The 24,821-nt window shown below is 49.4% G+C and overlaps 1 protein-coding gene across 1 annotated transcript in view; it reads left to right on the forward strand.

The window, feature by feature from the left end:
* The first annotated feature begins 1,352 nt into the window (after positions 1 to 1,352).
* CALB2 (calbindin 2) overlaps positions 1,353 to 24,821 on the forward strand; it is a 28,198-nt gene continuing 4,729 nt past the window's right edge. The window contains exons 1-8 of the mRNA XM_079116813.1: positions 1,353 to 1,501; positions 12,943 to 13,019; positions 16,102 to 16,191; positions 18,927 to 19,007; positions 23,268 to 23,324; positions 23,843 to 23,920; positions 24,443 to 24,498; positions 24,774 to 24,813. Coding sequence (XP_078972939.1) covers positions 1,408 to 1,501; positions 12,943 to 13,019; positions 16,102 to 16,191; positions 18,927 to 19,007; positions 23,268 to 23,324; positions 23,843 to 23,920; positions 24,443 to 24,498; positions 24,774 to 24,813 — 573 coding nt within the window. The 5' untranslated portion in view covers positions 1,353 to 1,407. The remainder of the gene's footprint in view (positions 1,502 to 12,942; positions 13,020 to 16,101; positions 16,192 to 18,926; positions 19,008 to 23,267; positions 23,325 to 23,842; positions 23,921 to 24,442; positions 24,499 to 24,773; positions 24,814 to 24,821) is intronic.

Consider the following 24,821-nt stretch of genomic DNA (forward strand, 5'->3'; position numbering starts at 1 on the left):
TTCTCAGCCCAGGCTCCCCTGGCCCAAGACGGCAGTGGTGGGGGCATACATTTAGACCCCTCCCAACCTGTATCTGCTAGTAACTCTAAACACCTGCATCCTGGGCAAACGCTGAAGCTTTAGAAACTGCACTCTGTATTTCCCTTTGAGGCTCCCTGTGGGCTCACCCCTGCCCCCAAAGATCAACTTCCCATGCTCTCTCCTCCTGGGTTCCCCCTCCCCTAGCGACCTGCTTTTGATTCTCACCTTCTTCCAGGTGTCCCCCTTGCACAGGGGGAGTTCAGCTAACACTCATTAGCACATGTTAATGAGCACCAATTCATGTCTCCTCACTCTGTGGGAGGAGAAGGGAGAGGAAGGGATGATGCTGTCCCTCTGAAGGTAAGGCGGGCCACAAGGCCAGCACAGATCATCAGAGAGCATGGGAGGGAACCCCCTTCCCTGCTTGGGGAGTCCGATCTGTCCTCTGCAGGATACGCTGTCAATAGCTGCTTCTATTTTGTCTGATGTTCACAGCATCCCTAGGTCAGAGTCGGACCTTGCTGCCTACTGAAGTAGGCAGATCCTCAGCATGTCCATAGGTGGGTGTGGTTAAGATGTGGTCTTGTAGGGTCTAGTTCTGCCACCCCATGGACAAATGTCTGAAAGTCCCAGAGCATGTCAGGCTGAGGTAGGTAACAGGGAAGGAGTGAGGTACCCAGAAGAGGGATAGACCAAGCCCCAGGGATTTGAATGCCCCTCCCCACTCCCAGAACCCTCCCTGGGTCTTGCTGGTCCCAGCTGTCTCCCGGTAGTCTTAACTCTGCCCTTCCTCAAGTCTGGAAATCCACCACCCCCAAGGGACTAGGAGGTGTGAAGAGTGCTGGGCACATCCTTTAATCATTTTATTCAAGTTCTTCATCAGAAAAATGGACCTGACTCTTCCTGCTGTGAAAGCCTCAGGTGACAGGAAGCGTGAGAGACCTAGTGAACTCCAAAGTTTGCTGAACATGTGATCCAATTTATATCAGTATTATTGTGGGTCGTGATTGTTACTACTGTTATTGTTATTGTTGTTGCTGCTGTTAACAATAATTGGTGGTTGGATTCAAGATGGTCAGAGAGAGAGGGAAAGCAAGAGCAACCTCTGCCCATTTCCGCTGAAATGGCTGTGGGCGTCCCTAGTCGGCGCCCGGGGTCTCAGCGCAGACTGCGGCCCCAAGGCACCAGGATGACCCGCCCCGCCACCCCCGCCGCGCCGCGCCCCAGAGCGATTCCCTGAGCGCGCGCGCCCCCTGCCGGCGGCCCGGCGTGGCGCAGCCCAGGACCGCATATAAAGGCAGCGTGGCGCGCAGCACCAGCGCGAGTGCCTGAGCCCAGCCGCGCAGAGCCACAGCGCTGTGCTGCCTGAGGTCCGAGCGGCTCGCCATGGCTGGCCCGCAGCAGCAGCCCCCTTACCTGCACCTGGCGGAGCTGACAGCATCCCAGTTCCTGGAAATCTGGAAGCACTTTGACGCAGACGGTCAGTAGAGCTCCCAACTTCTGGTACCTCTTGGCCCCCAGGGGACCTGTGGTGGAAGGGCAGGGGGCATGGGTCAGTGCGGGTAGGTGTGCATTTGCCCCCAGGGCTGCTGGGATCGGGGGCTCGAGTTTGGGAGACATTCGGATGCTCTGGGAACAACTGTCAGTAACTTTTCCTCCCTGACCGTAGTGGACACAGAGCCCACCGCTTTTGCCTTCTCATTCTGGGCAACTTGGAGCTTGCCCAGAGAGGAGGCCAGGGCAGGAAGAGCCCCATGGTTCCCCCTGACATCCTCCCCACCTTTCCCTTAAAGGTAACTTCCTGCCTCCAGCTGCTTCGGCCACAGGTCTCAGAAGCCCACTCAGTTCTTCCCTCGTGTTCCCCTTCCTGAGTGCTGCTAGCCCTATCACCGTTCTGGAAGCTGGGGCAGTCTGGGCATCCTGACGGGAGAGCCTTGTCCCCTCCAGCCTGGTTGGCCAGGAGCAGCAGCGGAGGAGAATGGCACCTGAGCCTCTGAAAGCCCCCTACCCCCGGCCCTGGGGCTTCTTTTGTCCATTTTCCAGCCCCATGGGCGTGTGGATTTCCCAACCGGAGCAGCAGTGGGTGTGTTGAAACAGGATTGGGGTGCCAGCCTCCCTATTCTCTCCTAGTGATCATCCTGGGTGCTTTTGGTGACTCCATCTCTGGATGCAGTCTTAAACACCATAGTGTGGTCTTGACGTTGACCAACCCAAAAAGTGTGGACCAGACCAAATGGCCTTTGGAGATAATTTCCAGCACTGGAACTCCAAGCACCTATGGTGGTGAATTCGGGCACACAGGGAAGCCCCACTGTAGAGGCTTCTGATGTCGCTGGAGACTTTTGCTCCATCACTTCAAAAAAAAAAAAAAAAAAAAAAAAAAGCCATCTGATTTCCCTTTCCAAGGTCCTGGCGTCCAAGATGTGCTGGCATCTCAGACCCGTTGGCAGGGTGGTGGCTCAGGGTGTTTATCCTGGAATTGAGAGCAAGGGGGATGGGAAGCACTACCAGGTGGTGGCTCATTCAGTTCTTCCCTCCTCCTGGCCTCACCTTGGCAGGGTGTGGAGGTGGCTAAACAGAGATCCTCTGCTGTGGGGAGGCAGGGGTTAAGGTCTAGGGACTTAATGGGTGAAGTTTTGTTTTGTTCGAGGCAACTGAAAAAGTAGAAGCAGCGAACTGGCATCCGGATACCTGGCTAGGACTGTGACCTGTCTGTGCATTACTGCAGGAGGTGGGTAGATTGTTCAATCTGAAAAATGGGGCTAAGGAGAGGTTGCATTTCCGTAAAACCCCCTTGGTGAAAAGAGCCATAATAGGATTGCAGGCTCAGTACTCCACATGGCTTGCACATCCCCTGAGGATGCTCCTGCCAGTTTATCTGCACCAGAGACTTACAGGATTCAAGGAAAGTTACCAAGCGGCCAAGGTTATACCACTGGCCTCCTGCTAGATGAGTCAGCTATAAACAGAGGACTCCACAATCCTACCTTCTCCTTTCTCACGGGGAAAATCAGTAGCCCTCTCCGTAATCATGCAAAGCCTTATGCTTATGCACAATCTGTGATATTGTACTTTTCAAAACAGTCACACCCTATTGAGTCCTGCTATGAAGCTTCTGGGCAGAGTCCCCTCCTGCGGATGAGAAGGCAGACAGAAGGCCTGACCTGGGCCAGGCTGTGGAGCAAGTCAGTGGAGGCGCCGGTGCCTGGCCAGGGCTTGTTTCCCCACCCAGGTGGGGTCTGATCACCTGCTGGGGTTGAAAGAGAGATTTTTCTACCATGATAGGTAACAAGTCTCCTCCCACTTGCCCACAGAAGAGCCCCCAACCCAGCCTCGGAGGCAGTGGGCACTTCTTTTACCCCAGAAAGGGATCAAAGGGGTCCTTGGCCAGACTGGAGCATAGCTAAATTACAGTGAGACCCAAGAGTTTGCAAAGAGTTCCCGGAGCCTCTGTGCCTCTGCCCCCGCCCATTCCTGTGTGAAGGGGAGGTCAAAGTTGGCATCTTGCTTCCTCGCCCACCAGGGTTCCCATTGCCCTGTCTGGGTCACAGCCCTAGGGAAGTCCCAGGGTGGCACCCTGGGTCTAATAGAAGCAAATAGGGTTAGGATGGCAGAGATGCAGGTGAGGTGGGTATGGAAAAGACACATGCAGTCAAACTGGAACTCCACCGAAGGATCCAGAAGCAGCTTTGGGGCCATCTTGCTCTGTACCTTCACTTCTGACCTTCTCTGTGCCCATCCCTCCCCTCTTAAATACCCCAAGGCCGAGGCTACAGGTAAGCCCAACAGCGCACCAGGTCTGGCCAACTCTGGCTTCTGTTTGCAACATAGGCTTTCTTCCCAACTCAGAGTTTTGCTGCTCATCACCTTAAAGACCTCTGGGAGGACCCTCCTTTGCAGCTCACCAGGTCCCTGGAGTGAGCTCACTGGAGCGCAGTTAATCACAGCCACCAGGGAGAGGGAGCCACCTCTGCACACCTTAGGAAATAATGGGATCCCAGGGAGAGTGGGTTTGGGAGGCACTGGCCAATTCCAAAATTCAGCCCATTCCAAAACAGAGGAAGAGACATCATTCTAGCATCCTTGCCCAGAGAGATTGCTTTCAAAATTCCCATTAACTTTGTGGTGGAGCAGGTATTTGGAGAGAGGTGAGCTGGAAGCAAAGTTCCTCACGAGATCACACAGCAAAGCAGGAGGGGGCCGGGGATCTCATTGCCTAGTCTCATATGCCACCTGTGACTCTTCCTCAGTGGTCACAAAGGCCAGGCACTGGGAGGGTTCAGATGTTATCACTTGAAGCCAACCTCAGGGGTCAGAAAGGGACAGCCAACCACCCTATGAACCAGGTGGGGTCTGGGGCCCTTCTACCTGTCACCTCCATGGTGGGTGACCCTCACATGTCTGAGGCCATTGTTCTGTTGCTTCCTGGTCATTCTTTGCCACAACACCCAGGCAGCTGGGAGTTCACATGCCCTCTCTGTGTGGTTCTGACTGACGCCACCGTTCCACTGCTGATCAAGTTGTGGCTCAGAAGAGAAATGCCTTAGTTCTTGCTCACCCTCTGGAAGCAGTAGGAGTGTGGGGAGGAGATGGGTTCCTTCCTAGGGGCAAGCAGACATCCACAGGACCAAGTAAAAAATCCCACTCCAGTAATCAACCCTACATGGTGAAAATAGCTATCCTACACATGCCAAATACTATATGAATGAGGGAACCTATTAACAAGTTCTTTGAAATAATGAAGATTTGGGGGGAGGGGAATCAGAAAAATAAATGATGATCATCTCTAGAGTGGAATATTATACAACCAAAAATACTAAAGTGGAGCTTTTGTGCTGGTACGGAAAGATGTCCAAGTATGTGTTTTAACTACAACAGAAGGATCATAAGTTCAAAGCCAGCCTTGGCAATTTCATGAGGCCCTGAGCAACTAAAAAAAATTTTTTTAAATGGGGATGCTGCACAGTGGCTAAGTACCCCTGGGTTAAATATCTGGTACCAAAAAAAAAAAAAAAAAAAAAAAAAAAAAAAAAAAAAAAAAAAGCCTCTAGCAGAATACTGTCATGAGGTCATTTTTATTATTAATGATGTAAGTCCACTGGAGAATATTGGGGCAGGGTGGGGGGGAGATACACCAGACAATAGTGGTTCTCCCTGAAGAGATGAGATCAAATTAAAATAAATAAACAACTTTCTAAGTTAATTTCTGTAACATTTGAAAACTTCACAAGAGAGTGTTTTCTTATACAGATAGCAAAACAATAAAAATGTAAAAAGAAAATAATTTTATAGATACCTCCCTAAAAGAACATATACATATACCTTTGCAGACTCTTGTGGGCTTTGTCCACCTCTGAGTGGCCCCAGTGAAGCAGGGGTTCTCAAAGCCACTCACAGGGACTTAGCCTGGTTCCTTAACTGCTGGGCCTCTGAGCCCCACTACACTCTAGGACTTTGAAAATTAGGAAGGACCGTGCAGGGCTAAGGAGTGATGCCCCATCTCTTCTCCTCTTCCTCCAAGCCCAGTGGTCCTAACAGAAGTGCCCTGCAGTTGGGGGGTGGCGGGGTGCATGCCTGTAATCCCAGCAGCTCAGGAGGCTGAGGTAGGAGAATCACGAGTTCAAAGCCAGCCTCAGCAATTTAGCGAGGCCCTAAGCAACTCAGTGAGACCTTGTCTCTAAAAAAATATATAAAAAGGGACTGGGGATATAGCTCAATGGTCAGGCACCCCTGGGTTCAACCCCTGGTACCAACAACAAAACAAAAGGTGTGTCCTGCAAACCCCCACAACACCAAGGACCACCAGCCAGAACCCAGTGTCCAGGTCGGCCCTCCCAGAGTGCTGGCCACCACTCCCTTTTGTCCCTTCAAGGGGAAAGGGAAGGAAAACTCGAATAACAGCGCCTTTCAGGGTGGGGAGGCCTGGGCAACTGGCTTTGGAATACCAAATAAGACTCCTGAAATCCCACCAGGGAAGGCTTGCCAAAAAGGCTTACAAGATGCATGGCAGGTATTAAGTGTTTACACAGATTCTACAGTATTTTCAAGGTAATATAGCTATTATTCATAATACAGTCACAGGACTTATAAAAACAGCTTTGCCATTAAGGTCAGTGAGCTTGGTACTGGGAACCAAGACGAAAGTCGTCTGAGCAAGGCTTTCTTCTCGCCCCGTTGTGCCTCTGTGGGATCTCTAGACCCCTCAGTCCAGCATGACGCCAGGGTCTGAGGCTCTTTGGAAGAGCCTCCTGCCCCCACCCCCAGGGGAGCCCTGGAGCCACATCCCCTGCACCCCTTTTCCTTCACCCCCAACCTCACAACCCTTCCACTAACTGCGCCCTTTGGTGTGGGGTGTCCTCAATGTGCCAGCTGTGCCCTGGGCACCCTGTGGACAATCATGGTCTTGCCTCTCAGACTATGACTGCACCAGCCAGGGGGAGGTGCTGGGTCCGGGAAGAGCTGGGGATCCCCGGGGAGGCAGCCCAGGGGACAGGTTTTCACAAACAAGACACTTCAACCCGCCTTGCCTGGGCAGCCACCAGCTGCTGGTGTCCCTGCCCACTCGTCTTGTTTATTCCCCTTCCATCTTTGAGGCTTTTGCTAGCTGAGCCCTTCAGGGAGGTTTCCAGGGCTCAGGAGACCCCTCCGGGAAATCTTTTCCAATACCTAGGGGGCCCGAATTAATAGAGCAGGCACAAGGCTCTTGAAGAACACAGCCCGGCTGGCGTGGCTCCTGGCAGATTGCATCAGATGCCCTCCTCTCGGAGCCAGCCCCATCTGGGGCCTCCGGCTCCAGCCCTCTCCCCCTCCACTTTGGCTTTCTGCTGTCTCCCCTCTCACACAATCTGCCCCATCCTTCCGGCCTCCTCCATGTCTGGGACTCAACCCAGCATTCTGCTGCCCACTGTCCACAGGTTCAGGGGACCCACCCCAGTTCTGGAGTCATGGTCCAGAAGTAGCAGAGCCTAGGAATAGACTGAAATCCAAGTGTCCAAACATTCATCCCATAGCTGGTGCCCTGGGACTTGTTCTTCCAGGAGCCCCTGGGAGATAGGGGTGGGTGTGTGCATGTGTGTGCATGTGTGCATGCACCCGCACACACATGCACATATATGTGATTAACAGAGAAAAATCCAGACAAATACAGACATGGACAGAGGTTATGGCTGAGCTGAACAGAAAGCAAATAGGCTAGTCTGGGTTTTCTGCTAGTCCAGTGACCAAACTCCTTTCCCCTCCAAGTTTCCTTTATAAAGTGGAATTGTTGATGTTTACCTGACAGGGTTGTGAAGACCAGGTGAGTAGGAAGGAGAACTCTTTACTATTGGTGTGTACTAGGCAAAGTAATACTAATATTGGGAGTCAATTTCTTGCCCTAAAGGGTGGGATTCAACTATTCCAAAGAATGCTCAGGCTGGAAGTTATAGGGATATCAGTATTTTATAGGGATATTAGCTTTTCAATAAATTTTAACTGGCTGTCTGTGCAGACATCCAACAAGTGATCTGACCTCAGAGGCACTTTCTGATGTGTGTTGACTAGAAGTACAAAACTGTGTAACTTACCTCCTCCCACCTCTCTACCCTACTACACATTATGGGGTACTTAGCAGACTGATGAACTGGAAGACAGTGGTTACAACAGCCATGCCACTGGCTCTCAAACCTAACACACAGGAGGGCTGATTAAAATACAGGTCTCAGGGCCACAGCCCCCAGAGAGATTCAGTCGGTCATGGGTGGGACCTAATGATTGGCATTTCTCACAAACTCTCAAGTGACCCCATGTTGATGCTCCAGTACAATTTGAGAACTACAGACATCTCAGATGTTAGCATGTTAAAGAATCACCTGAACCAGGTGATAAAACAGATTGCTGAACATCACTGCTCAGGGGAGAGGAGTCCAATTCAGAAGCATCGGGAAGGGCCTTGGGCTCTACCTTTGTAACTGGCTTCCAGGTAATTCTGATGTTACTGGCCCACAGACCACTCTCGAACAGCAAGCTCTTAGGCATTATTCTAAAGTGATCGAATTAGAATCTTCATTTTAATAAGGTCCCCAGGTAATTTTCTGCACCTTACAGGTGAGGCCCTGCTGCTCCACAGGAGTTCTTAACCTTAAGTGCACGTGAGAATCACCCCGAGAGCTTGGAAAACACCCCCACACCACCAATTAAGTCAGAAGGCCTGGGGAGGGACAGGCAATGGTGTGCTGTAAACCCTTCCCAGGTGATTCCAGTAACCAGCCTGGACTGAGAACTGGTCCTCTGATAAAAGCAATACTGGTGGAAGCCCCTGGGCTGAAGGGTTTTCAGAGAGCTATAAGAGGAGGGGGTATAAAACCACACCTTGGGTTGAAGTAAGATTTTATAGTTTCTAGAGTGCTTTCACCACATTATGTTGTATGGCTCTCACGATTACTCTGTGAAGTAGAGAGGACATGAGTAGTTACTCCCACTCTGAAGAAACCGAGGCTCAGAGCAGCTGACTTGCTGAACGTGGACAGGCATAGAGCTGGTGGCAGAATTAGACTTCCCACTCAGGAACCTGTTACCTGTTCAACTCTTAGAAAGTCTGTGTATACACACTTCAGGGAGAAACAAGCAAACTTTTATGGGGCAGAGCATCCTCTGGTCAAGGTTTGCCAAAGTCAAGAACTATCGTCTCCTTTTAAACTTGGGGAAACTGAGGCATGTGGTAGTGAAGAATGGAAGCAAGAGGTAGGCTCAGAAAGGATGCAGGCTCCCAGGTTCCCACCCTGCCCCCTCTCCCTCCTGTTCACAGGATGTGGTTTGATAAGGAGGTTAGGAGTGTTGGTTACTATGGTAACCACATTCTTATCAATGCTCATCCTTGTGAGATTTGCTCGGTGGCCAGTAACCCAAACCCCCTGTAAGAGGGTCACAGAAAAACCAAACCACCTACCCCATGCTTAAGTCCTCCCTAAGAGGATGTTGGCCTCTCCTCTACTTCAGCCTCCCACAGCAGGACCTCCGAGGAGATGGATGGGCGTGGCTTTGAGGGAAGTCAGACCAGGAAGACCTTTTTACCACAATGGTGGGGAACGCCTCTTCTGGGCCCTGCCTACCCCACTCTCAGCTTCTCAACCTCTGTCTTCAGGGGCTGGTCTGGCCGTCAAAAGCCTGGTACAGCTCCCAAGCCCCGGCAGCAAGCAGAACTGCTGTTCAGTTCAAAACATAAAGGCTTGTTGTGCTAAACGGCATTTCCATCCTTTGGCTGGGGCACACGGAAGCGGGGTGCCGGGGTCCCAGCATGGAGCCAGGGACTCACCTGGAGCCTCCTTCTTCCATGCCACCATCCCAGCCAGTCCCTCGTCCCCTCACCTGCCTCTAACTTCACTCCTCGCCTTTCCTTCCCTCTTCCCTGGGCCTGGGGCTGCTCAGGGAGGTCTGCACTGCCCCACCTGCCCCAGCAGCCCTGGAAGTCACCTCCGTGACATCACCAGCCTTCACTGTACTCCCCACTCTCTCAGGTACCACGTGTACATTCCTTTCCTTGCTGAGGGTCGGCCCTTCCCCCACCCCACCCAATCAGAAACGAGCTTCAGGATGTCGGGAGTGCTCACCTTTGTACCCACAGCACCTAGCATCTGACCTGCACAAAAGGCGTGCCCAATAGATGCTTAGCAAGGATCCAATGAGCCAGGGAAGCCCCAGTCAGGAATCAGGACACTTCAGTTATGGTTCTGCTTCACTGTGTGATCCTGAGCAAGTTACTTACCTTCTCTGTGCCTCAGTTTCTTCAGTCACCAGGAAGATGCTATCAGGGCTACCCTTGTGCGTCGCCATGGTCCCCACGGCAACCTGCACAGGCCATACACATAATCAGGCCCCAAATTGTCTGCTTGAAGCAAAGAAGAGGTCAAAGGTGCTCTGAAAAATGAAAGACTTTGATCCATACCAGGGGTTGTTGACATTCAGTGTCCTGGGGCATGATGCCGCACTGGCTGGTTGAGTTCCTTGAGGTCGTTAAACCACCTCCCGGCCTTCAAATGAGATAGAGTAAAAATAAATGCTTATTGTATTGTAAGTTGTGACAAGGTCCAGGGAGCCCCCGAGGAGAAGGTGACTTCTTTCGGTCTGTGGCTTTTTACTTTTCTCCTCTGGGGTGGAATTGGTCAGTAGAACCTGCTCTGCATCCTTCTCACCCTGCAAATCCTCACAGCCTGAAGCAAGCAGCCCAAGGCCAAGGCCTTCCCAGAACCGACACTGGCTGAGACTCCGGCCCACCAGGGCAATGACTGGAGGCATTTTTGAGGTTCACTTTGGGCCAGCACTGTAGGTATACTGTTACTATGATCCTGCTACATCTTCACAGCAGCCATATGAGGGAAACACTGTCATGATCCCCATTTTATAGGTGAAGAAACTGAGGCTTAAAGAGGTGATACCCACAGCCTGGGTGTGATAGAGGTAGGAGAAAACCAGGGGCCTTGCCAGGAAGGGCCAGGAACTTTGCCAACCCCTGACATAGTAGGTGAATGGGGCTGGAGAAGAAATGGCAGAGCATCAAGTGTTAAGAGGTGGCTGGAAGGAACTGGAAGGAGGGGCAGCCCCACAGAGCAGCATGACGCATTTTGTCGGCTCTGAAGAACGCCTCCAGATACGCTCCCAAAACAGACAGGCACACCCTCACCCACATGTGCGCCTGGCCCTGACTCAGGGTCCAAGCCCTGTGGCCTCTGCTTCATTGAACCGTGACACATGCTCATGGTGCCGGCTCCAAGCCCCCTGCACCTCCTACAGAAGCCTCAGGCTTCCGGAAGCAGCAGATGGACCCAGAGCCCAGCTCAGCTTCCTACCTCCCTGTGTGACTCTGCACAGTCTTGGAGGCAAGGACAGGACTTGGCCCTCTCAGTCCAGAGGAAGCTGCACCTAAGCAACGGGAGAAAGGCCTGGTCACTACAGCAAGTGACCAAGAAGACAAAAGTGACTTCCTCCTCCAACCCAGCACATCATCCACTGGATGGCTGCCCCTGTGCTCAGAAAGCCCCTCTCCCTGCCCTTCCTCTCTTCCTCCCCACCTCCAGCAGGACTCACAGACCATTAGGCACCACATGCTTGTGAAATGCCTACTCCCCCAAGAAGTTTGTCAGAAGAAAGACGACTACCCAGTCCAAACTGGGGACTTAGGTCTTTCCCTCCACACATTGAAATCACCTCTTTTCCCTGCAGACAAAAATGCATAATTTATCTCATGCGAATCTCTCCATACTGTGTTCATTGTGCATTTTCACTAGAGGGTGCCTCTGTTAATTATTTGGAATTTAAGTTCTCGGGTGCACTAGGAAGAGAGGCTGGGCTGAACCTCCCGCCCCACCCAGAGGCCAGGGCAAATGCCCCTTCTTGGGTTATTTGTTTGTTACGTCTGTAATTCCAGTCGCTCTTGAAGAAGCCCACCACCCCTCTCTGTTCAAGCTGAACCTCGTCTACGGGAACCTTGCTCACAGGCTTTAGATCAGATTTGGAACTTGACTTAGTCCAGTGGTTTCCTAAATTTGCTGCACAGGAAAAATCATCTAGGAGTTTAAAAAAAAAAATCACCATGCTTAGTTCACACCCCAGCCAATTACATCAGAATGTCTGAAGGTGAGAGTCATATTTTTTAAAAGATCCCCAGAAGATTCCAATCTGCAGTAAAGCCTGAGAAGCCCTGTTTTAGCCCTGTCTGATTTCCCTTCCCCAGAATCCTCCACCCCAACACAGCACACTGACAGTTGTCATGGTCCCTGGTGCCTGGGCCATCTGGGCTCAGGTGTAGGAGCCGGCAGGACCTGTCACCACTTGCGATCTCTGGCAAGTCAGGCTTTGACCTCGCCGCCTAGTTCTAATCAGTTCACTTCTTCCTCAGGTTCAGTCCCATCTTGCACACAGGTTCTGGTAATTGAATTCTAACAACACCAGCGTTTTTGCACACTCCTAATGGACTGTGTGATTTACACACAAAATCCCATTTCGTGATGATAATCCATTCTGCCGATGAGACGGGTTCAATAATTTTCCTTCACCGTGTCCTTCCGTAGTCAAGTCTGAGGACTGCCGTCACACAGTACCACAAATTAGATGACCTACACCACAGAAATATATCCTGTCACTGTTCTGGACTCTGCAGATCTGAAGTCGAGGAGTGTGTCTGCAGGCTGGTTCCTGCTTGAGGCTCTGAGGGAGAGCCATTTGTTCCAAGTGTCCCCCAGCTTCTGAGTTGTTGGCAATCTGCTACTTTTCTTGGCGTATAGACACAGCATTTGAATCTCTGTCTCCATCTTCACTTGATCCTCTTCCCTGTGTCTATGTCTTTACATGGCCTTCTTATAAGGACACCCGCCGTCACTGGGCTTAGGGCCCACCCTAACCCAGTGTGGTCGCATGATAACTAATGACATCTGCAAAGAGCCTACTTTCAAATAAGGTCACATTCTGAGATTCCAGGTAAACGTGGATTCTGGGAGAATAGCTTTCAACCCCATATACCTTTCCAACTCCAGGGACCCAACTTCTGCCTCTGACCAGGGCCTGCCACCTGCTGACAAACCCCGATGCAGATGGCTGACTTCCACCACCGAGCCACCTAGTGCTTGCCCTAAAGGTTATGAACTGAGTGGACAACTCCCAGTCTCTCTCCACCTCTGCCAGCTTGGGCCAGATGCTAGTTTCTCCAGTTCTCCAGCTGCTGACTGAATATCCCAAGGAACCCTGTCAGTCTCAGCATGGAAATGCCGGGAGGGCAAGACCCATATCCCTAACACTGCTGGCTAAGACACCTGTTGGGGGACGGTGGGGAGAAGTTGTACCGAAGCCCCGGCTTTCCCACCCCACTCCTGTTGCACCAACACCGCCCCCCTTTAGTCTTACTATTTAGCTGAAGGTACTTATTATTTTTTCTTTTTTCTATCTTTGCAGGAAATGGATATATTGAAGGTAAAGAGCTAGAAAATTTTTTCCAAGAGTTGGAGAAGGCAAGAAAAGGCTCTGGCATGGTAAGCCCAGCCCCTTTCCTGTCATTTCAGGTTGTCGGGGCCCTGACATGACATGATCTGCTCCATTGTGTGAGCATGGTCTGCTCATTGTGCATCCGCTCAGCAGGACTGGGGTCTCTGGCCTTGACACTTCAAGTTTTTCTTTTATCTGTGAGGATAAGAAGAAAAATTAAAAACACTCCCTAAGAGTACCTTATCTGCATATCTTGGATGTCTGGGATTAAGGGGTGACCATAAGGGACCCAGGGTTGGTAACCTCCCCAAAACTACACAGTTGTATTTCTGTGTATGCATGTAGAGTGTAAACTTTTTTTCCTAGGGAGAGAATCCACAGCCTTCCTAAGATGCTTCAGAGGGGTAAGGACTTGAGACTGGATGCTCATGGGACCTCAGGGTCTGCAGCCTAGATCAGAGTTTCTCAGTCTCATCACTATTGACATTTGGAGCTAGTTTTTGTTGTGGGGTGGGGGCGTCCTGTGTGTTGTGGGATGTCCAGCAGCATGCCTGGGCCTACCCAGAAGATTCCAGTAGCACCCTCCTTCAAATTCCCCTAGGTGGGGACAGAATGGTCCTCAGTAGAGAACCACCCTTGTAGACCAACAGATTCTGGGACCCTCGGCAAGGACCTGGAGGGAAATGGAGGTTTGTTCTGAAGCAGTTCTGGCTAGCCTCGTGTGTGAAGGGGTCACAGACTTCTGAACCTGAGCATAGAGACTCCAGAGCACAGCCTGGCCTTTAGTCAAAGCAATGTCATTGCTGTGGGAAGGGGCTGTGATGTTGAAAAGCTAAGGAGATTGGAACCAGCCTCTTGTGATTCCCATGACTGGTTCTGGAATGTATGGAGCCCACTCCCTCCCACCAGCTCCTTCAGGTCCTTTGAGGGTCTCTCTCCTCTCCCCTCCTCCATGTCTGTTGGACTATCCACTGCTTATTCACAACTCTTCAGGAAGCAGTTGGCAGGTGAGTCACAAGTCACCCAGGAACTCCTGGTTCAAGGCTCGGCAGAGCACCCCAGTGAGAAGGGCAAAACTGTGGGCTTAGAGGGTTGGGGATGATTCATGGGCTGGTGTATCAACAGTTCCCTCAACGACCCTTGTTACTACAATAATGAAGCCTGGATTACAGAAGTTGGGGCTTCAAAACTGACTCAGATCATGGACTAGGCAGAGGAATGTGTTTTAAGGGAACATTTCAAATCTGAAATCCTTCTCTTAGTCATTCCCTTCCTCAGAAGGCATTGGGGTGATTTTCAAGTCTGTCAACAACAATCGCAATTGCTATTAACCCACAACTGAGTCGCAGAGCAGTTCGTTAAATGGTAGAAAGAATATTGGCCTTCGAAGCAGGAGCCCTGAGTTCAAATTCTGGCTGTACTTAACTGGTTGACCTTGAGAGAAGTCATTTCATCTTAGAGTGTAAGAAGGAGAGTCCACTAACCTCGAAAGGGCATGGCAAAACTTAAGTAGTTTGACCACATTTGTGATAAATGCCTGACATCACACCATGCACAGGTGCAAATGTGAATAAAGAAATATTGACCAACAAATAAAGATTGGCAAATTGAAACCAGTTCCAAAGGTAAAAGGTGGTAGAAGGGATTTAGAAAGACCCTTGGAATGGGTATAATCTCCCTTTGCCCAGTCCTAGGAAGCACACAACCCAGGAAATCATCAGCTAAGTGAAGCAAAGGCATCAGGTGCCCTGGGGATTCATTGCTGATGGGGATGAGGAAGAGCTCCTTGGTGCAAATAATCCACAGCATCCCAAACCAGGGGAAGATGTGAGAGCTTCAGGACAGCCTTACATTTAAGACCAGAAGTAATGGGCTAAAGGAACTTAAGTTGTTTTTCTATAGTCAGAATAATTGAATGGACAATTTAAATTGTCCCTCACCATGTAATGACTTCCCATATTCCAGCTAGCATAAAACCAGAGTAAGAACTATTGTAGAATTGCTAGTTAGTCTTTAAAGAAAGAAATGAACAATGAACTATTTGGGGGGCACTGGTATAAGTTAGGTCCTATTACAAGTTGCCTCAGTAAAATGTTGGAGCCTCCAAAAGTATAGGAATATATGTTCAACATCATTAGCAATTAGGGAAATGAAAATCAAAACTGCACTTGGATTTCATTTCAGTCAGAATGGCAACCATCAAGAATACAAGTGATATTAAATGCTGGAGAGGAGGTAGAGGAAAAGGAACAATTCACACTGTTGGTGAGATTGTAAATTAGTACAACCACTATGGAAATCAGTATGGAGGTTCCACAGAAGACTAGGCATGGAACCACATATGACCATACCACTCCTTGCTATGTAGCCTAAAGAATTAAAGCCATCTTACTACAGGGATACCCGCACACCTATGTTTATAGCAGCACAATTCACAATAGTCAAACTATGGAACCATTCATCAACGAATGATGGATGAAGAAAATGTCACACACACACACACACAATGAAGTTTGATTCAGTCATAAAGAAAGTGAAATTATGTCATTTTCAGGAAAATGGATGGAACTTGAGACTATTATGTTTAAAGAAAAAAAAAAAGCCAAACTCAGAAGATCAGTAGAATAGAGGAAAGGGACCAGAGGTTGAGAGGTAGGGAGGGAGGGGGTAAGTGCTGGGGAATGATAGTGGCCAAACTGTACCGTCATGTCATGTGCATATGCAAACAATAAATCCCGTCATTATGTACAACTACAATGCACCAATAAAAATGTGGAAAAATAAAATTTAAAATGCCGGGGCTCAGTGCTCACATCTGAATAATGGGAAAACGTCTAAGTCCTTCTGATGGAGTTGTGGTTTAATCCATTTTGAAGGCAGCGAGGCATATTTGATTACATGGTACAGAGGATGCCCACGTCCCCTCCCACTTTGAGAATTATGTGACCGGACTTGAATAAAAGATGACTTGGTTGGGAGGGATGGTGACAAGGAAAGGGTCACGACCCTGATCCCTCAGAGCACTGGCTCCTCCAGCAGCTCACAGAGCGATTCCTGACACTGCTGCACTGAGATTCACGACACCCACGCGAGGTGGCAGCAGAGTCAGCCCCCTTCCTCTTTCCACAGATGTCAAAGAGTGACAACTTTGGGGAGAAGATGAAGGAGTTCATGCAGAAGTATGACAAGAACTCAGATGGGAAAATCGAGATGGCGGAGGTGAGTGCGGGTCCTGGCGAAGGACTGTGTGGAAGGCCTGTCTGACCCCTGTGCCACTCCCGGGCACGTGCATCCTGCTGGGGACCTCAATGAGGGGGTGGCCCTAACAATATCCACCTCCAGTGCTCTGGACTGACCAAAGAGAACAGAGGGTATCCATCCAGAGGAACAGTGACCTAAGGTAGGGGTGGAGACTTTAATGTGTGCTGGGACCTGGACCGTCAGGGTCAGTGCACCAATGTGGACAGGAAACTGAAGACAGGTGGACAGGAAAGCTCATCCAAAGGCACAGCTATGAAAGATTTATATAGATACTTAATCCACACAGAGGACTTACATATGTAAGCATAATTTATATATTATGTATAATTTGTACATACATATGTATGCTTACATTCATACATGCGTACCTATGTACACACATATGCTTACATATAAACATGTGTGTCAAATATTCTGGTGACCAGTGTGCTGTTCATGGTCAAGGGGTCAGGTGTGATCATAGTGGCAAGTGAATGAGGGTACAGCTCCTTCCAGGTAAACTGTTTCAGGTGCTGCTTTAGGCCCGGTGCCTTTGAAGCCAAGTCTGAGACAGCCATTCAAGTGCTGTTGCAGAAGAACTCTTAAGAGAAGGGAAGAAAGGGTGTCAGGAAAGGGCAGGGGGCGGCTAAGCCCCAGGTGATGTCTGCCAGAACTGGCCCAGCCTACATGGGGAACTCTGGAGTGTGGCTTGTGCCACAGAGTGGAGGCCACTGTGTTGGTCAGTGGGTGGAAGCTCTTTCTGGGGACTGAAGAGCCCAGGACCCTCCCTGGTGGGGCAGCTCTGGTTTGGCTGAGGGTAGCTTTCCTTCAGGGGGCAGCTAGGAGCTGTGAGCGATCAAATTTCAGGGCCACGGAGGGATGGTGCTACAGCCCAAAGAGGATGAGGAGGAGCACCAGGAATAGCTGCTGTAGAGGCCCATGCTGCAGGGGAAGGATCCTCAGTCACAAGGACTTAAACCAGGAGTCAGCAGACTGTCTGTAAAAAACACAAATCATTGTGTTTTAGGGTTTATAGACCATGCAACCTTTGTCCAGAACGCTCCTAGTCTCCCATGCTGCAGATAACTGGGCATGGTTATGTACCAGTGAAACTTTACAAACAAGTCTTGGGCCATATTTAGTCCACACGCCATAGTTTACTGACTCCTAGTTTAAGCCAAGTGAGGCTCCTCATGAGAAAGGCCACTGGCAGGGTTGGTGCGAGGTGAAGGAGGCCAGGCCTCCAGCTCTGCTTCTCTGCAGTTCCCTTGGTTCTGCTCTCTGCCTCCAAAACTCCTTCCGGGTAGCAAGATAGCTGCAGCAGTTCCAGGTACCACATCCAGATACCACCATGTCCAGCAGAGAGGGCCCCTCTTAGGTGCAAGGAAGCCCTTCCCAGTCCCCTCAGCAGTCCCCCCTCACATTTTATTGGTCAGAACTGGGTCACATGCCTACCCATGAGCCAATCACAGGCAAGGGGAATGGAATTAATCACATTTATCTAACTTAGATGATTTGCTAGTGGACAGAGGAGCAGAAGGGGGAAGGCCAGCTGGTGGGCAGCCATCAGTGTTTGCTGCATGAACGGTACTTGCAATTTTTGAGAATCAAACTGTTGAGGTATTATTTTACATACTGTAAGAAATCCCATGAAAACCATGCCGGACATGGGAAATCACATAAGGGAGTTTATTAAGCAAACAGAGTGTCTCCCTGCAGGGTAAATGAGAGGAAAAGAGAAAGGAAAGAGAAAGGGCGAGTGCTAGAGAGAGTGGAAAAGCGAGGAGGAGAAAGAAAGTGAGTCAGGGGGAGAGAAAGCAAGAGAAAAGCTGGCGGGGTAGCTACCCTGAAGCAGTTGAATTCCGCTGGGCTATCAGGGGACCAATGACAGAGAAGGATACTTGCAAGCTGACTGATGAACCAATAGCTAGCTAGGATGTTCACAGACTGACAAGTAGTTGGGAGGCGGGGAAAATGGCTGCACCGGAAAGGGCGGGGAGAGCAGCTTTCAGACTGACAAGGTAGGTGTGATGCAACGGAAAGGACGGGAAGAAGCTTTGTATTACACATACAACAAATTGCATCCATTTAGAGCATAAAAATTCTTGAGTTTAGATCTTAGACTATGAAATCATCATCACAGTCGATCAAGAGACAACTCATTCTGTCACCTCCAAATGTTCCTCCTACCTGAAGCAGGCCATCTCACCCCAGGCAACCACCAATCTACCTAGATTAGTTTGAATTCTTTAGAGTTTTATATACCTGGGGTCATCTACCGAGTATTCTTTTGAGTCTGGGTGCTTGTCTTCATTCATTCCTTCTTTCAGGTACTGGAGACTGAAGCCAGGGATGCCTTACCACTGAGATACATCCCCAGTCCTTTTTTATTTTTTGAGACAGTCTCTCACTAAGTTGCTGAGGCTGGCCTCAAACTTGCAATCCTCCTGCGTAACTGGGGTTACAGGCGTACGCTACTGCACAGGCTCTGGGTGCTAGCTTGTTATCACTTCCTGTCTGTCCCAGAAGCACTTCTCAGAACAATCTTCTCCCCCTTTGAAGGGCTGTCAGCCCCTGTTCTCCAGGAAGGCAGCAAAAATGTGGCCTCCACACTGCCCCTCCACTGGTCCCTTCCACCCTTCCTATGGTAAAGTCTACTTCACTCCCTGAGGTCCCTCTTTAATGTTGGTGTTGCTCTCTCTGTGTGTCTCCAGCTGGCGCAGATCCTGCCAACCGAAGAGAATTTCCTTCTGTGCTTCAGGCAGCACGTGGGCTCCAGCGCTGAGTTTATGGAGGTGAGACCTTCTCCCCGTGCATTGGGACCAGCCTTCCTCCTGGGTTCAAAGCCAGGCCCACATTCATGCTTAGGGGTGGTCCCTGGGAGATGCTAAAGGCCTTAGAACTCTGCCACTCAGGGTGTGGTGCGTGGCCTGGCCCTGCAGCATCAGTACCACCTGGGTGCCTGTCAGAGGGACAGACTCCCTGCCCCGCTGAATCAGAACTGACATTTTTAATAAGATTGCCTGGGTGGCATGTGCCTATGAAAGTTTGGGGATCAAGATGAAAGTTTGGGTCAAAGACAATTGGGCATGCTGTGTCCCTGCATCTCCCCTTTGGGGATTTGTGGTGGCATTTGCAAATGACATGGGAAACTGCAGTGAAGACTGTTGGCTCCAGCTCCTCCCAGCACCACTAACATTCTTGTCCCATGAAGTCAGAGTTCCAAGGAGCAGGTTTGGGAAGGATAGACTTAGGTGCTGGTCTAAAGCTGGAAATCCCCAGTGAGAACTCTAGTTTCCAGGGTCTTCTGGATTTGATCTTTGACTGCAGTCTGGGCTTGAGCATCCCCCTTAAAACTGGGTAATGCCCTTTACAATAAGAATTCTTTGATATCTTCACATCCACACTTTTGACATCAAAACTCAGATGTCTTTTGAATAACGTTTAATAGATAGATTTAACCATATAACATTACTGATATTGAACTGGTTTTTTTTTTTTTTTTTGACATGCAAAAATTGGAAGTTCTGGATGGTTCAATCCATATTACTAATCCTGATATCCAGCAAATTACCAATAATTTTTTTTTTTTTTTTTTTTTTTTTTGCTATTTTTCTGGGACTCTGCATCCAAGCCATTCAGAGAGTATGTCTCTCAGAGTGAAACCCAACCCGTACCCACCATGAAAACTATGTGCCCTGATTTTTAATGACTGCCTTCAACATGACTCAGTGGCCATTCACTAGGTTAAATCCATCCCCAGTCACCAGTAACCCCCTCCCCATGTGTGGGCAGAGCCAGCCCAGAAACCCATACAGGGGTGACCTCTCCTCAAGGATACAAAGTCAGTTAGAAAGGACCAATTATCAGGGTGGAAGAGTCGTTTTTTAAGAGCAGTTTGCCTAAGCATCAGATATGGGTTTAATTTTATGGTGCTTTAAAGGATTTTCTCCAGTTTTTCTGAGACGGAAAGATTCCATAAGCTGGTAATTGACATTCTGGAGTCTGTCTTGGTTGTTCTCTTGACTTTCTGGGGGAGAAGTATAGCTTATTCTTGTAATTTTGGGGGGGGTGCTCTTTTTATGAGTGTTCATTTTTCTGTTCACAGAAAAATGTGTCTGAGCCCTCCTTTCCCTGTAAAGAAGCAGACAAAAATTGACCTCTTCATCTATGGTCTGGATAGGGATGAAGATAGCTTTCAGGGGGCAGAGATGCTAACAGAGGAACAAAAAGCATCCCTCTCTCTCTCTCTCTCTCTCTCTCTCTCTCTCTCTCTCTCTCTCTCTCTCTCTCTCTCTCTCAAAATTAGCATTTTCTCTCTGTGTGGTTGGCATGATTCCATATTCTTACACGCTTTTATCCTCCTAAGCCCCAGCATAACTGTAGAACAAGCACCCTCCAGCACCGCACCTCCTGAGACCCCACCCTCCTATGTACCAGCCTCCTATGGTACCTTCTGGAGTATCCATTCCTTCTGTTTTTATCAGCCAGAAGCATGAAATGATCCCTTCAGAGTCCTGAAAACCTTGTCCTCAGCACCACATTTTGACTTCTAATTTTAGGGACACCTCAGGACTTCTTTGAGATTTTTACAAAGCCTGGTTTCTTGAACTTTTTTCCTCAAATGAGAAGAGAATAAGGACACCTTGATGGGCATGGTGTGCTGGTGGGGAAGAGGAGAGTGAGAGCCCAGAGCCAGCTGCAGTGAGGGTGGGCCCAGGGAGGAGGGTCAGGCCTGCTGACAGGATCAATCAGAAAAGCAGCCTGTGGAGGATTGGGGTCCCTGCAGGTTACCTGCCTTTTCAGCATCTTGGAGAGTGTCTGCCTCCTTTCTCAGTCAAGACTCCACTTGAGAGCTGGATTCTAATGCTCTAAATACCTGCAGGTGGTTGGTGAAGTCATACTTGGAAACCCGCACATATTTCTTAGTGCCTTCTCAAGGGTGGGTTTTCTGGGCACAGGCAGGCATGTTTTGGTGGAATATAAGGTATTTTTTCTCCGGAGAAAAAAACATTTGCCTCATCAAATACCATCTACCAAAGTTGTCTACAGTATATTGACTCTTTTGCTGAAATTTGCTCATGTCTCATAACTTTGAAAAATCAGGACCAAATTTCCTGAGCCCTGGTGCTAATGCACCATGAAAATCATACTGCCATGTTTGATGTAAAAGAAATAAATTATCCATGAACTCAAACACTCCTGTTAACATGGGGAGCGTGTGTGGAGAAATGGGGGAAGCCAGAGACAAAATTCAGGGAACAGGATTGGTGCTTGCTGGCTGTCAGAAAACCAAGTCTAGCTGGTGTTCGGTGTGCAGTTTGGAGCCAATGGGGGATAAAAGGAAGAAAAGTCAAGAGAACAAAACTTGAGAGAAAAATCTAAGAAATAAGAAATCCAAGGCACCAAAATAATCCCAAGATTCAGGGGAACAGAGCTCTCTGACCTCTTTGCCAGACATGAGTAGCAGCCTCTCCTGCCCTGCACTCCCACCCCAAGGCATTCACACTCATCTCCACCAGAGAGAGGGCTTGGGGAAAAGGCTGGGGTTTCCCTGCATTTGCATACAGGACTGTATTTTCGTAGGATATTGTATTAGTCATTTGCTGTGTAACAAATTTTCCCCCAAAACTTATCAGCCTTAAATAAACATTTATTATATCACAGTTTCTACGGTTGGGAATTTAGGGACAACTTAGCTGGGTGGCTCTGACCCGGAGTCACTCACAAACTCCTGGTCAGGATGTCAGCTGTGCTGCTGTCTCCTGAAGACTTGACTGGGGTTAGGAAATAGGGCATCTCCACAGTGGTTCTCTCACATGAGAACCATGTGTTGGCCAGAGGCCTCAGTTCCTTTCTGGCTGTTGACAGAAGGCTTGGTTATTTACTGCATGGGCCTTTCTATAGTGCCGAATGTCCTCATGACACAACAGCTGGTTTCCTCCAGAGCAAGTGACCCAAGAGCAAGCGAGAAGGAAGCCACCATATCAACCTTTTATGGCCTAGTCTCAGAAGTCATACACTCTCATCTCTGCCATATTCTATTCATTAGAGGTGAGTCACTGAATCAAGTCCACATCCAGAGGAAGAGAATTAGGTTCTACCTTTGGAAGGAAGGTGAAGAACTTGTGAACATCTTAAAAACCATGGCAACTATATTTGTTTCTCCTGTGTAATGTCTGCTCCTGCTCCAGTGGACAGAACAGAGGAGGTGGTCAATCCCATGTTGCCCACCGAAACTGCCACCTCTCTGAAGAATACAGTTTCTGTGCTCAGAAAACTGTGCCCTGGTTCCAATACATGCACCAAATTGGGACTCAGATCAGAACCCACAACCAGTATGGGATGGGATCCATCCAGAGAGGCATCTGATTGGGCAGGCATTTGTCACGTGCCCACTTGTGGAGATGAGGTCAATCTCCCTGAACCATATGGATTGATAGGTGGTTTCCTATTTTAAAAGGATGGTTTGTTTTGTTTTTATCAGAAGGTAGGGGAGTGACTTTAGTAATACAAAAGAAACTGATTACCAATTCTGCTTCACCATCAGACACACGGCTGTGTGGTGGAGGGATGGAGGAGGGAGCATAACAAAGAGTAACCTAAGCCCGTTCCTTCCCCTGCTGGGGGGTTCTTCTCCTTCCCTCTAGCCCTCACCTGGTATGAGAAGCCTTCAGAGCAGAAAAATGATACCTCCATAGTCCCAGAACAAAACTAAGATCCATTAGATCCCCATTCTAGCCCTGGTAGAAGCTACTTGGTTTAACTCCTTAGAAAACATCCACACTGGTTACACATTGATCCAGAAAAGGATCCAGGCCTGCATTAAGTTAGAGAAGGGTGGCCTTGTTCAAGCCATTTTCCTCCTTCTCTGTGTGAACTTGACCAAGACACTTCCCCTCATTTCTTTCTCTGTAACTGGGCTAGACCACCCCCATGTCCCCATTCTGCTCTAATATTCTTCAGTAAGACCCTGCCTGGCCCATTAAGGAGAATGGAAGGAGGCATGCAGATTATGCTACGTCTTTATGAACAGGCTGACATTCCTCTTGCAGGCTTGGCGGAAGTATGACACAGATAGAAGTGGCTACATCGAAGCCAATGAGCTCAAGGTAGGATGAGCCCTGTGGAAGGTATGGAGGGTGTGGAGAATGAGACAGAGGCCAAGTGACCATGGGTTTAAGGAACCTGGAAAGGGAGGAGACGTTGGATGAGGAGCTTGGATTCATGGTATGCTTAGGAATATTCAAGCCTGGACTGGATTGTTGGACTTGTTCAGAGAAGCCCTGTAAATTCTGTAATGTGGAGCTGCAGGGCCACAGAGTTCAACCAACCCTACTCCTCTGCACCCTAGTGCCTAGGACAAGCATCCTGAGGCAATTGCAGAAGACTGGCCTTCTGGCTTGCACATCCGCCCCCAAATTCCTATTCCTATTGCTATAGCCAGAAGCCACCTAAGGTCTTTAAGTTCACTGCACAGGTGTTAAGGGATTAAGAAATTATGAGGGACATAAGCTACATAAGTGGTAGACCTCAGAAAGCAATGGCAACTGCCTGAATGAACACATAAGTAAATGAATGAGGGACTGAATGAGTGAGTCAAGCTCTGACGAGGCCTTCTGTGTTCCAGGGATTCCTGTCAGACCTGCTGAAGAAGGCCAACCGGCCATACGATGAACCCAAGCTCCAGGAATACACCCAAACCATAGTGAGTGAATAGAAGGGTCCCTCCTCCCAGGGGTGCAAGCCACTGGGGTCCTGGTGTGCAGGGTCTTTGCTGATTCTTCCAGCCTGGGTGAAGCAACTCATAGTGGCAGCTGGCAACAGGGATGTGAGTTCATGGCCCCACATATCCTTCAAGGTCCCTACTAGGCTGAGTCCTGGGCCAGTGTGAGCTGGTGGGGTGAAGCGGGCGGAGAATCTGTTTCCCTGCTTTGCAGCCCAGGAGAGGATAAACCTGGAGAGGTTGGGCCTTTGTGCTGGCCTGCAATGCCACCACCAACCCTCTTCCTGAGAAGGGGAGCGAAGAGCAGGAACCAAGACCCTGCTGTCTCATCCAGTGACTGATGGAGACTGTGTTGGTCCCTGGCCTCCAGGTGACCTGAGAGGAGGCCTGAGCACACTCAGTCTTCCTCCTTTTCCCCTTAAGCGGACAGAGGTGGCAGGTCAAGGCCCCATGTGAGAGAAGGTCAAAACAAATAACACCCACACCTCTTTCTGTCCCCAACAGCTACGGATGTTTGACTTGAATGGGGATGGCAAACTGGGCCTCTCTGAAATGTCCCGGTAAGTGCCTGCCCTCACCACGGGTATCATCTTGAACAAGACTCCTGTAAGAAGAATGGGCGGGAGAAGTGGCAGGTCCAGGTGTCAAGAAGCCCAAGACAAAGCCAAAACTCACTTTGTCCCTCTCCTGCTCTCATTTTTCACCAACCCCTAATTATAAAGTGCTCAGAGATGATTTCCACTGCTGCACTTGCAGTCCCAACAGCCCCCAGCTGCATGGATGACCCTTCCCTGTGCTCCATCTCCTAATCTCTGCTCTGACATTTTCTTTGCAGACTCTTGCCTGTCCAGGAAAACTTTCTGCTTAAGTTTCAGGTAAAAGA

The sequence above is a fragment of the Sciurus vulgaris genome (assembly GCF_902686455.1).
Source record: "Sciurus vulgaris genome assembly, chromosome: 17".
Classification (NCBI taxonomy): domain Eukaryota; kingdom Metazoa; phylum Chordata; class Mammalia; order Rodentia; family Sciuridae; genus Sciurus; species Sciurus vulgaris.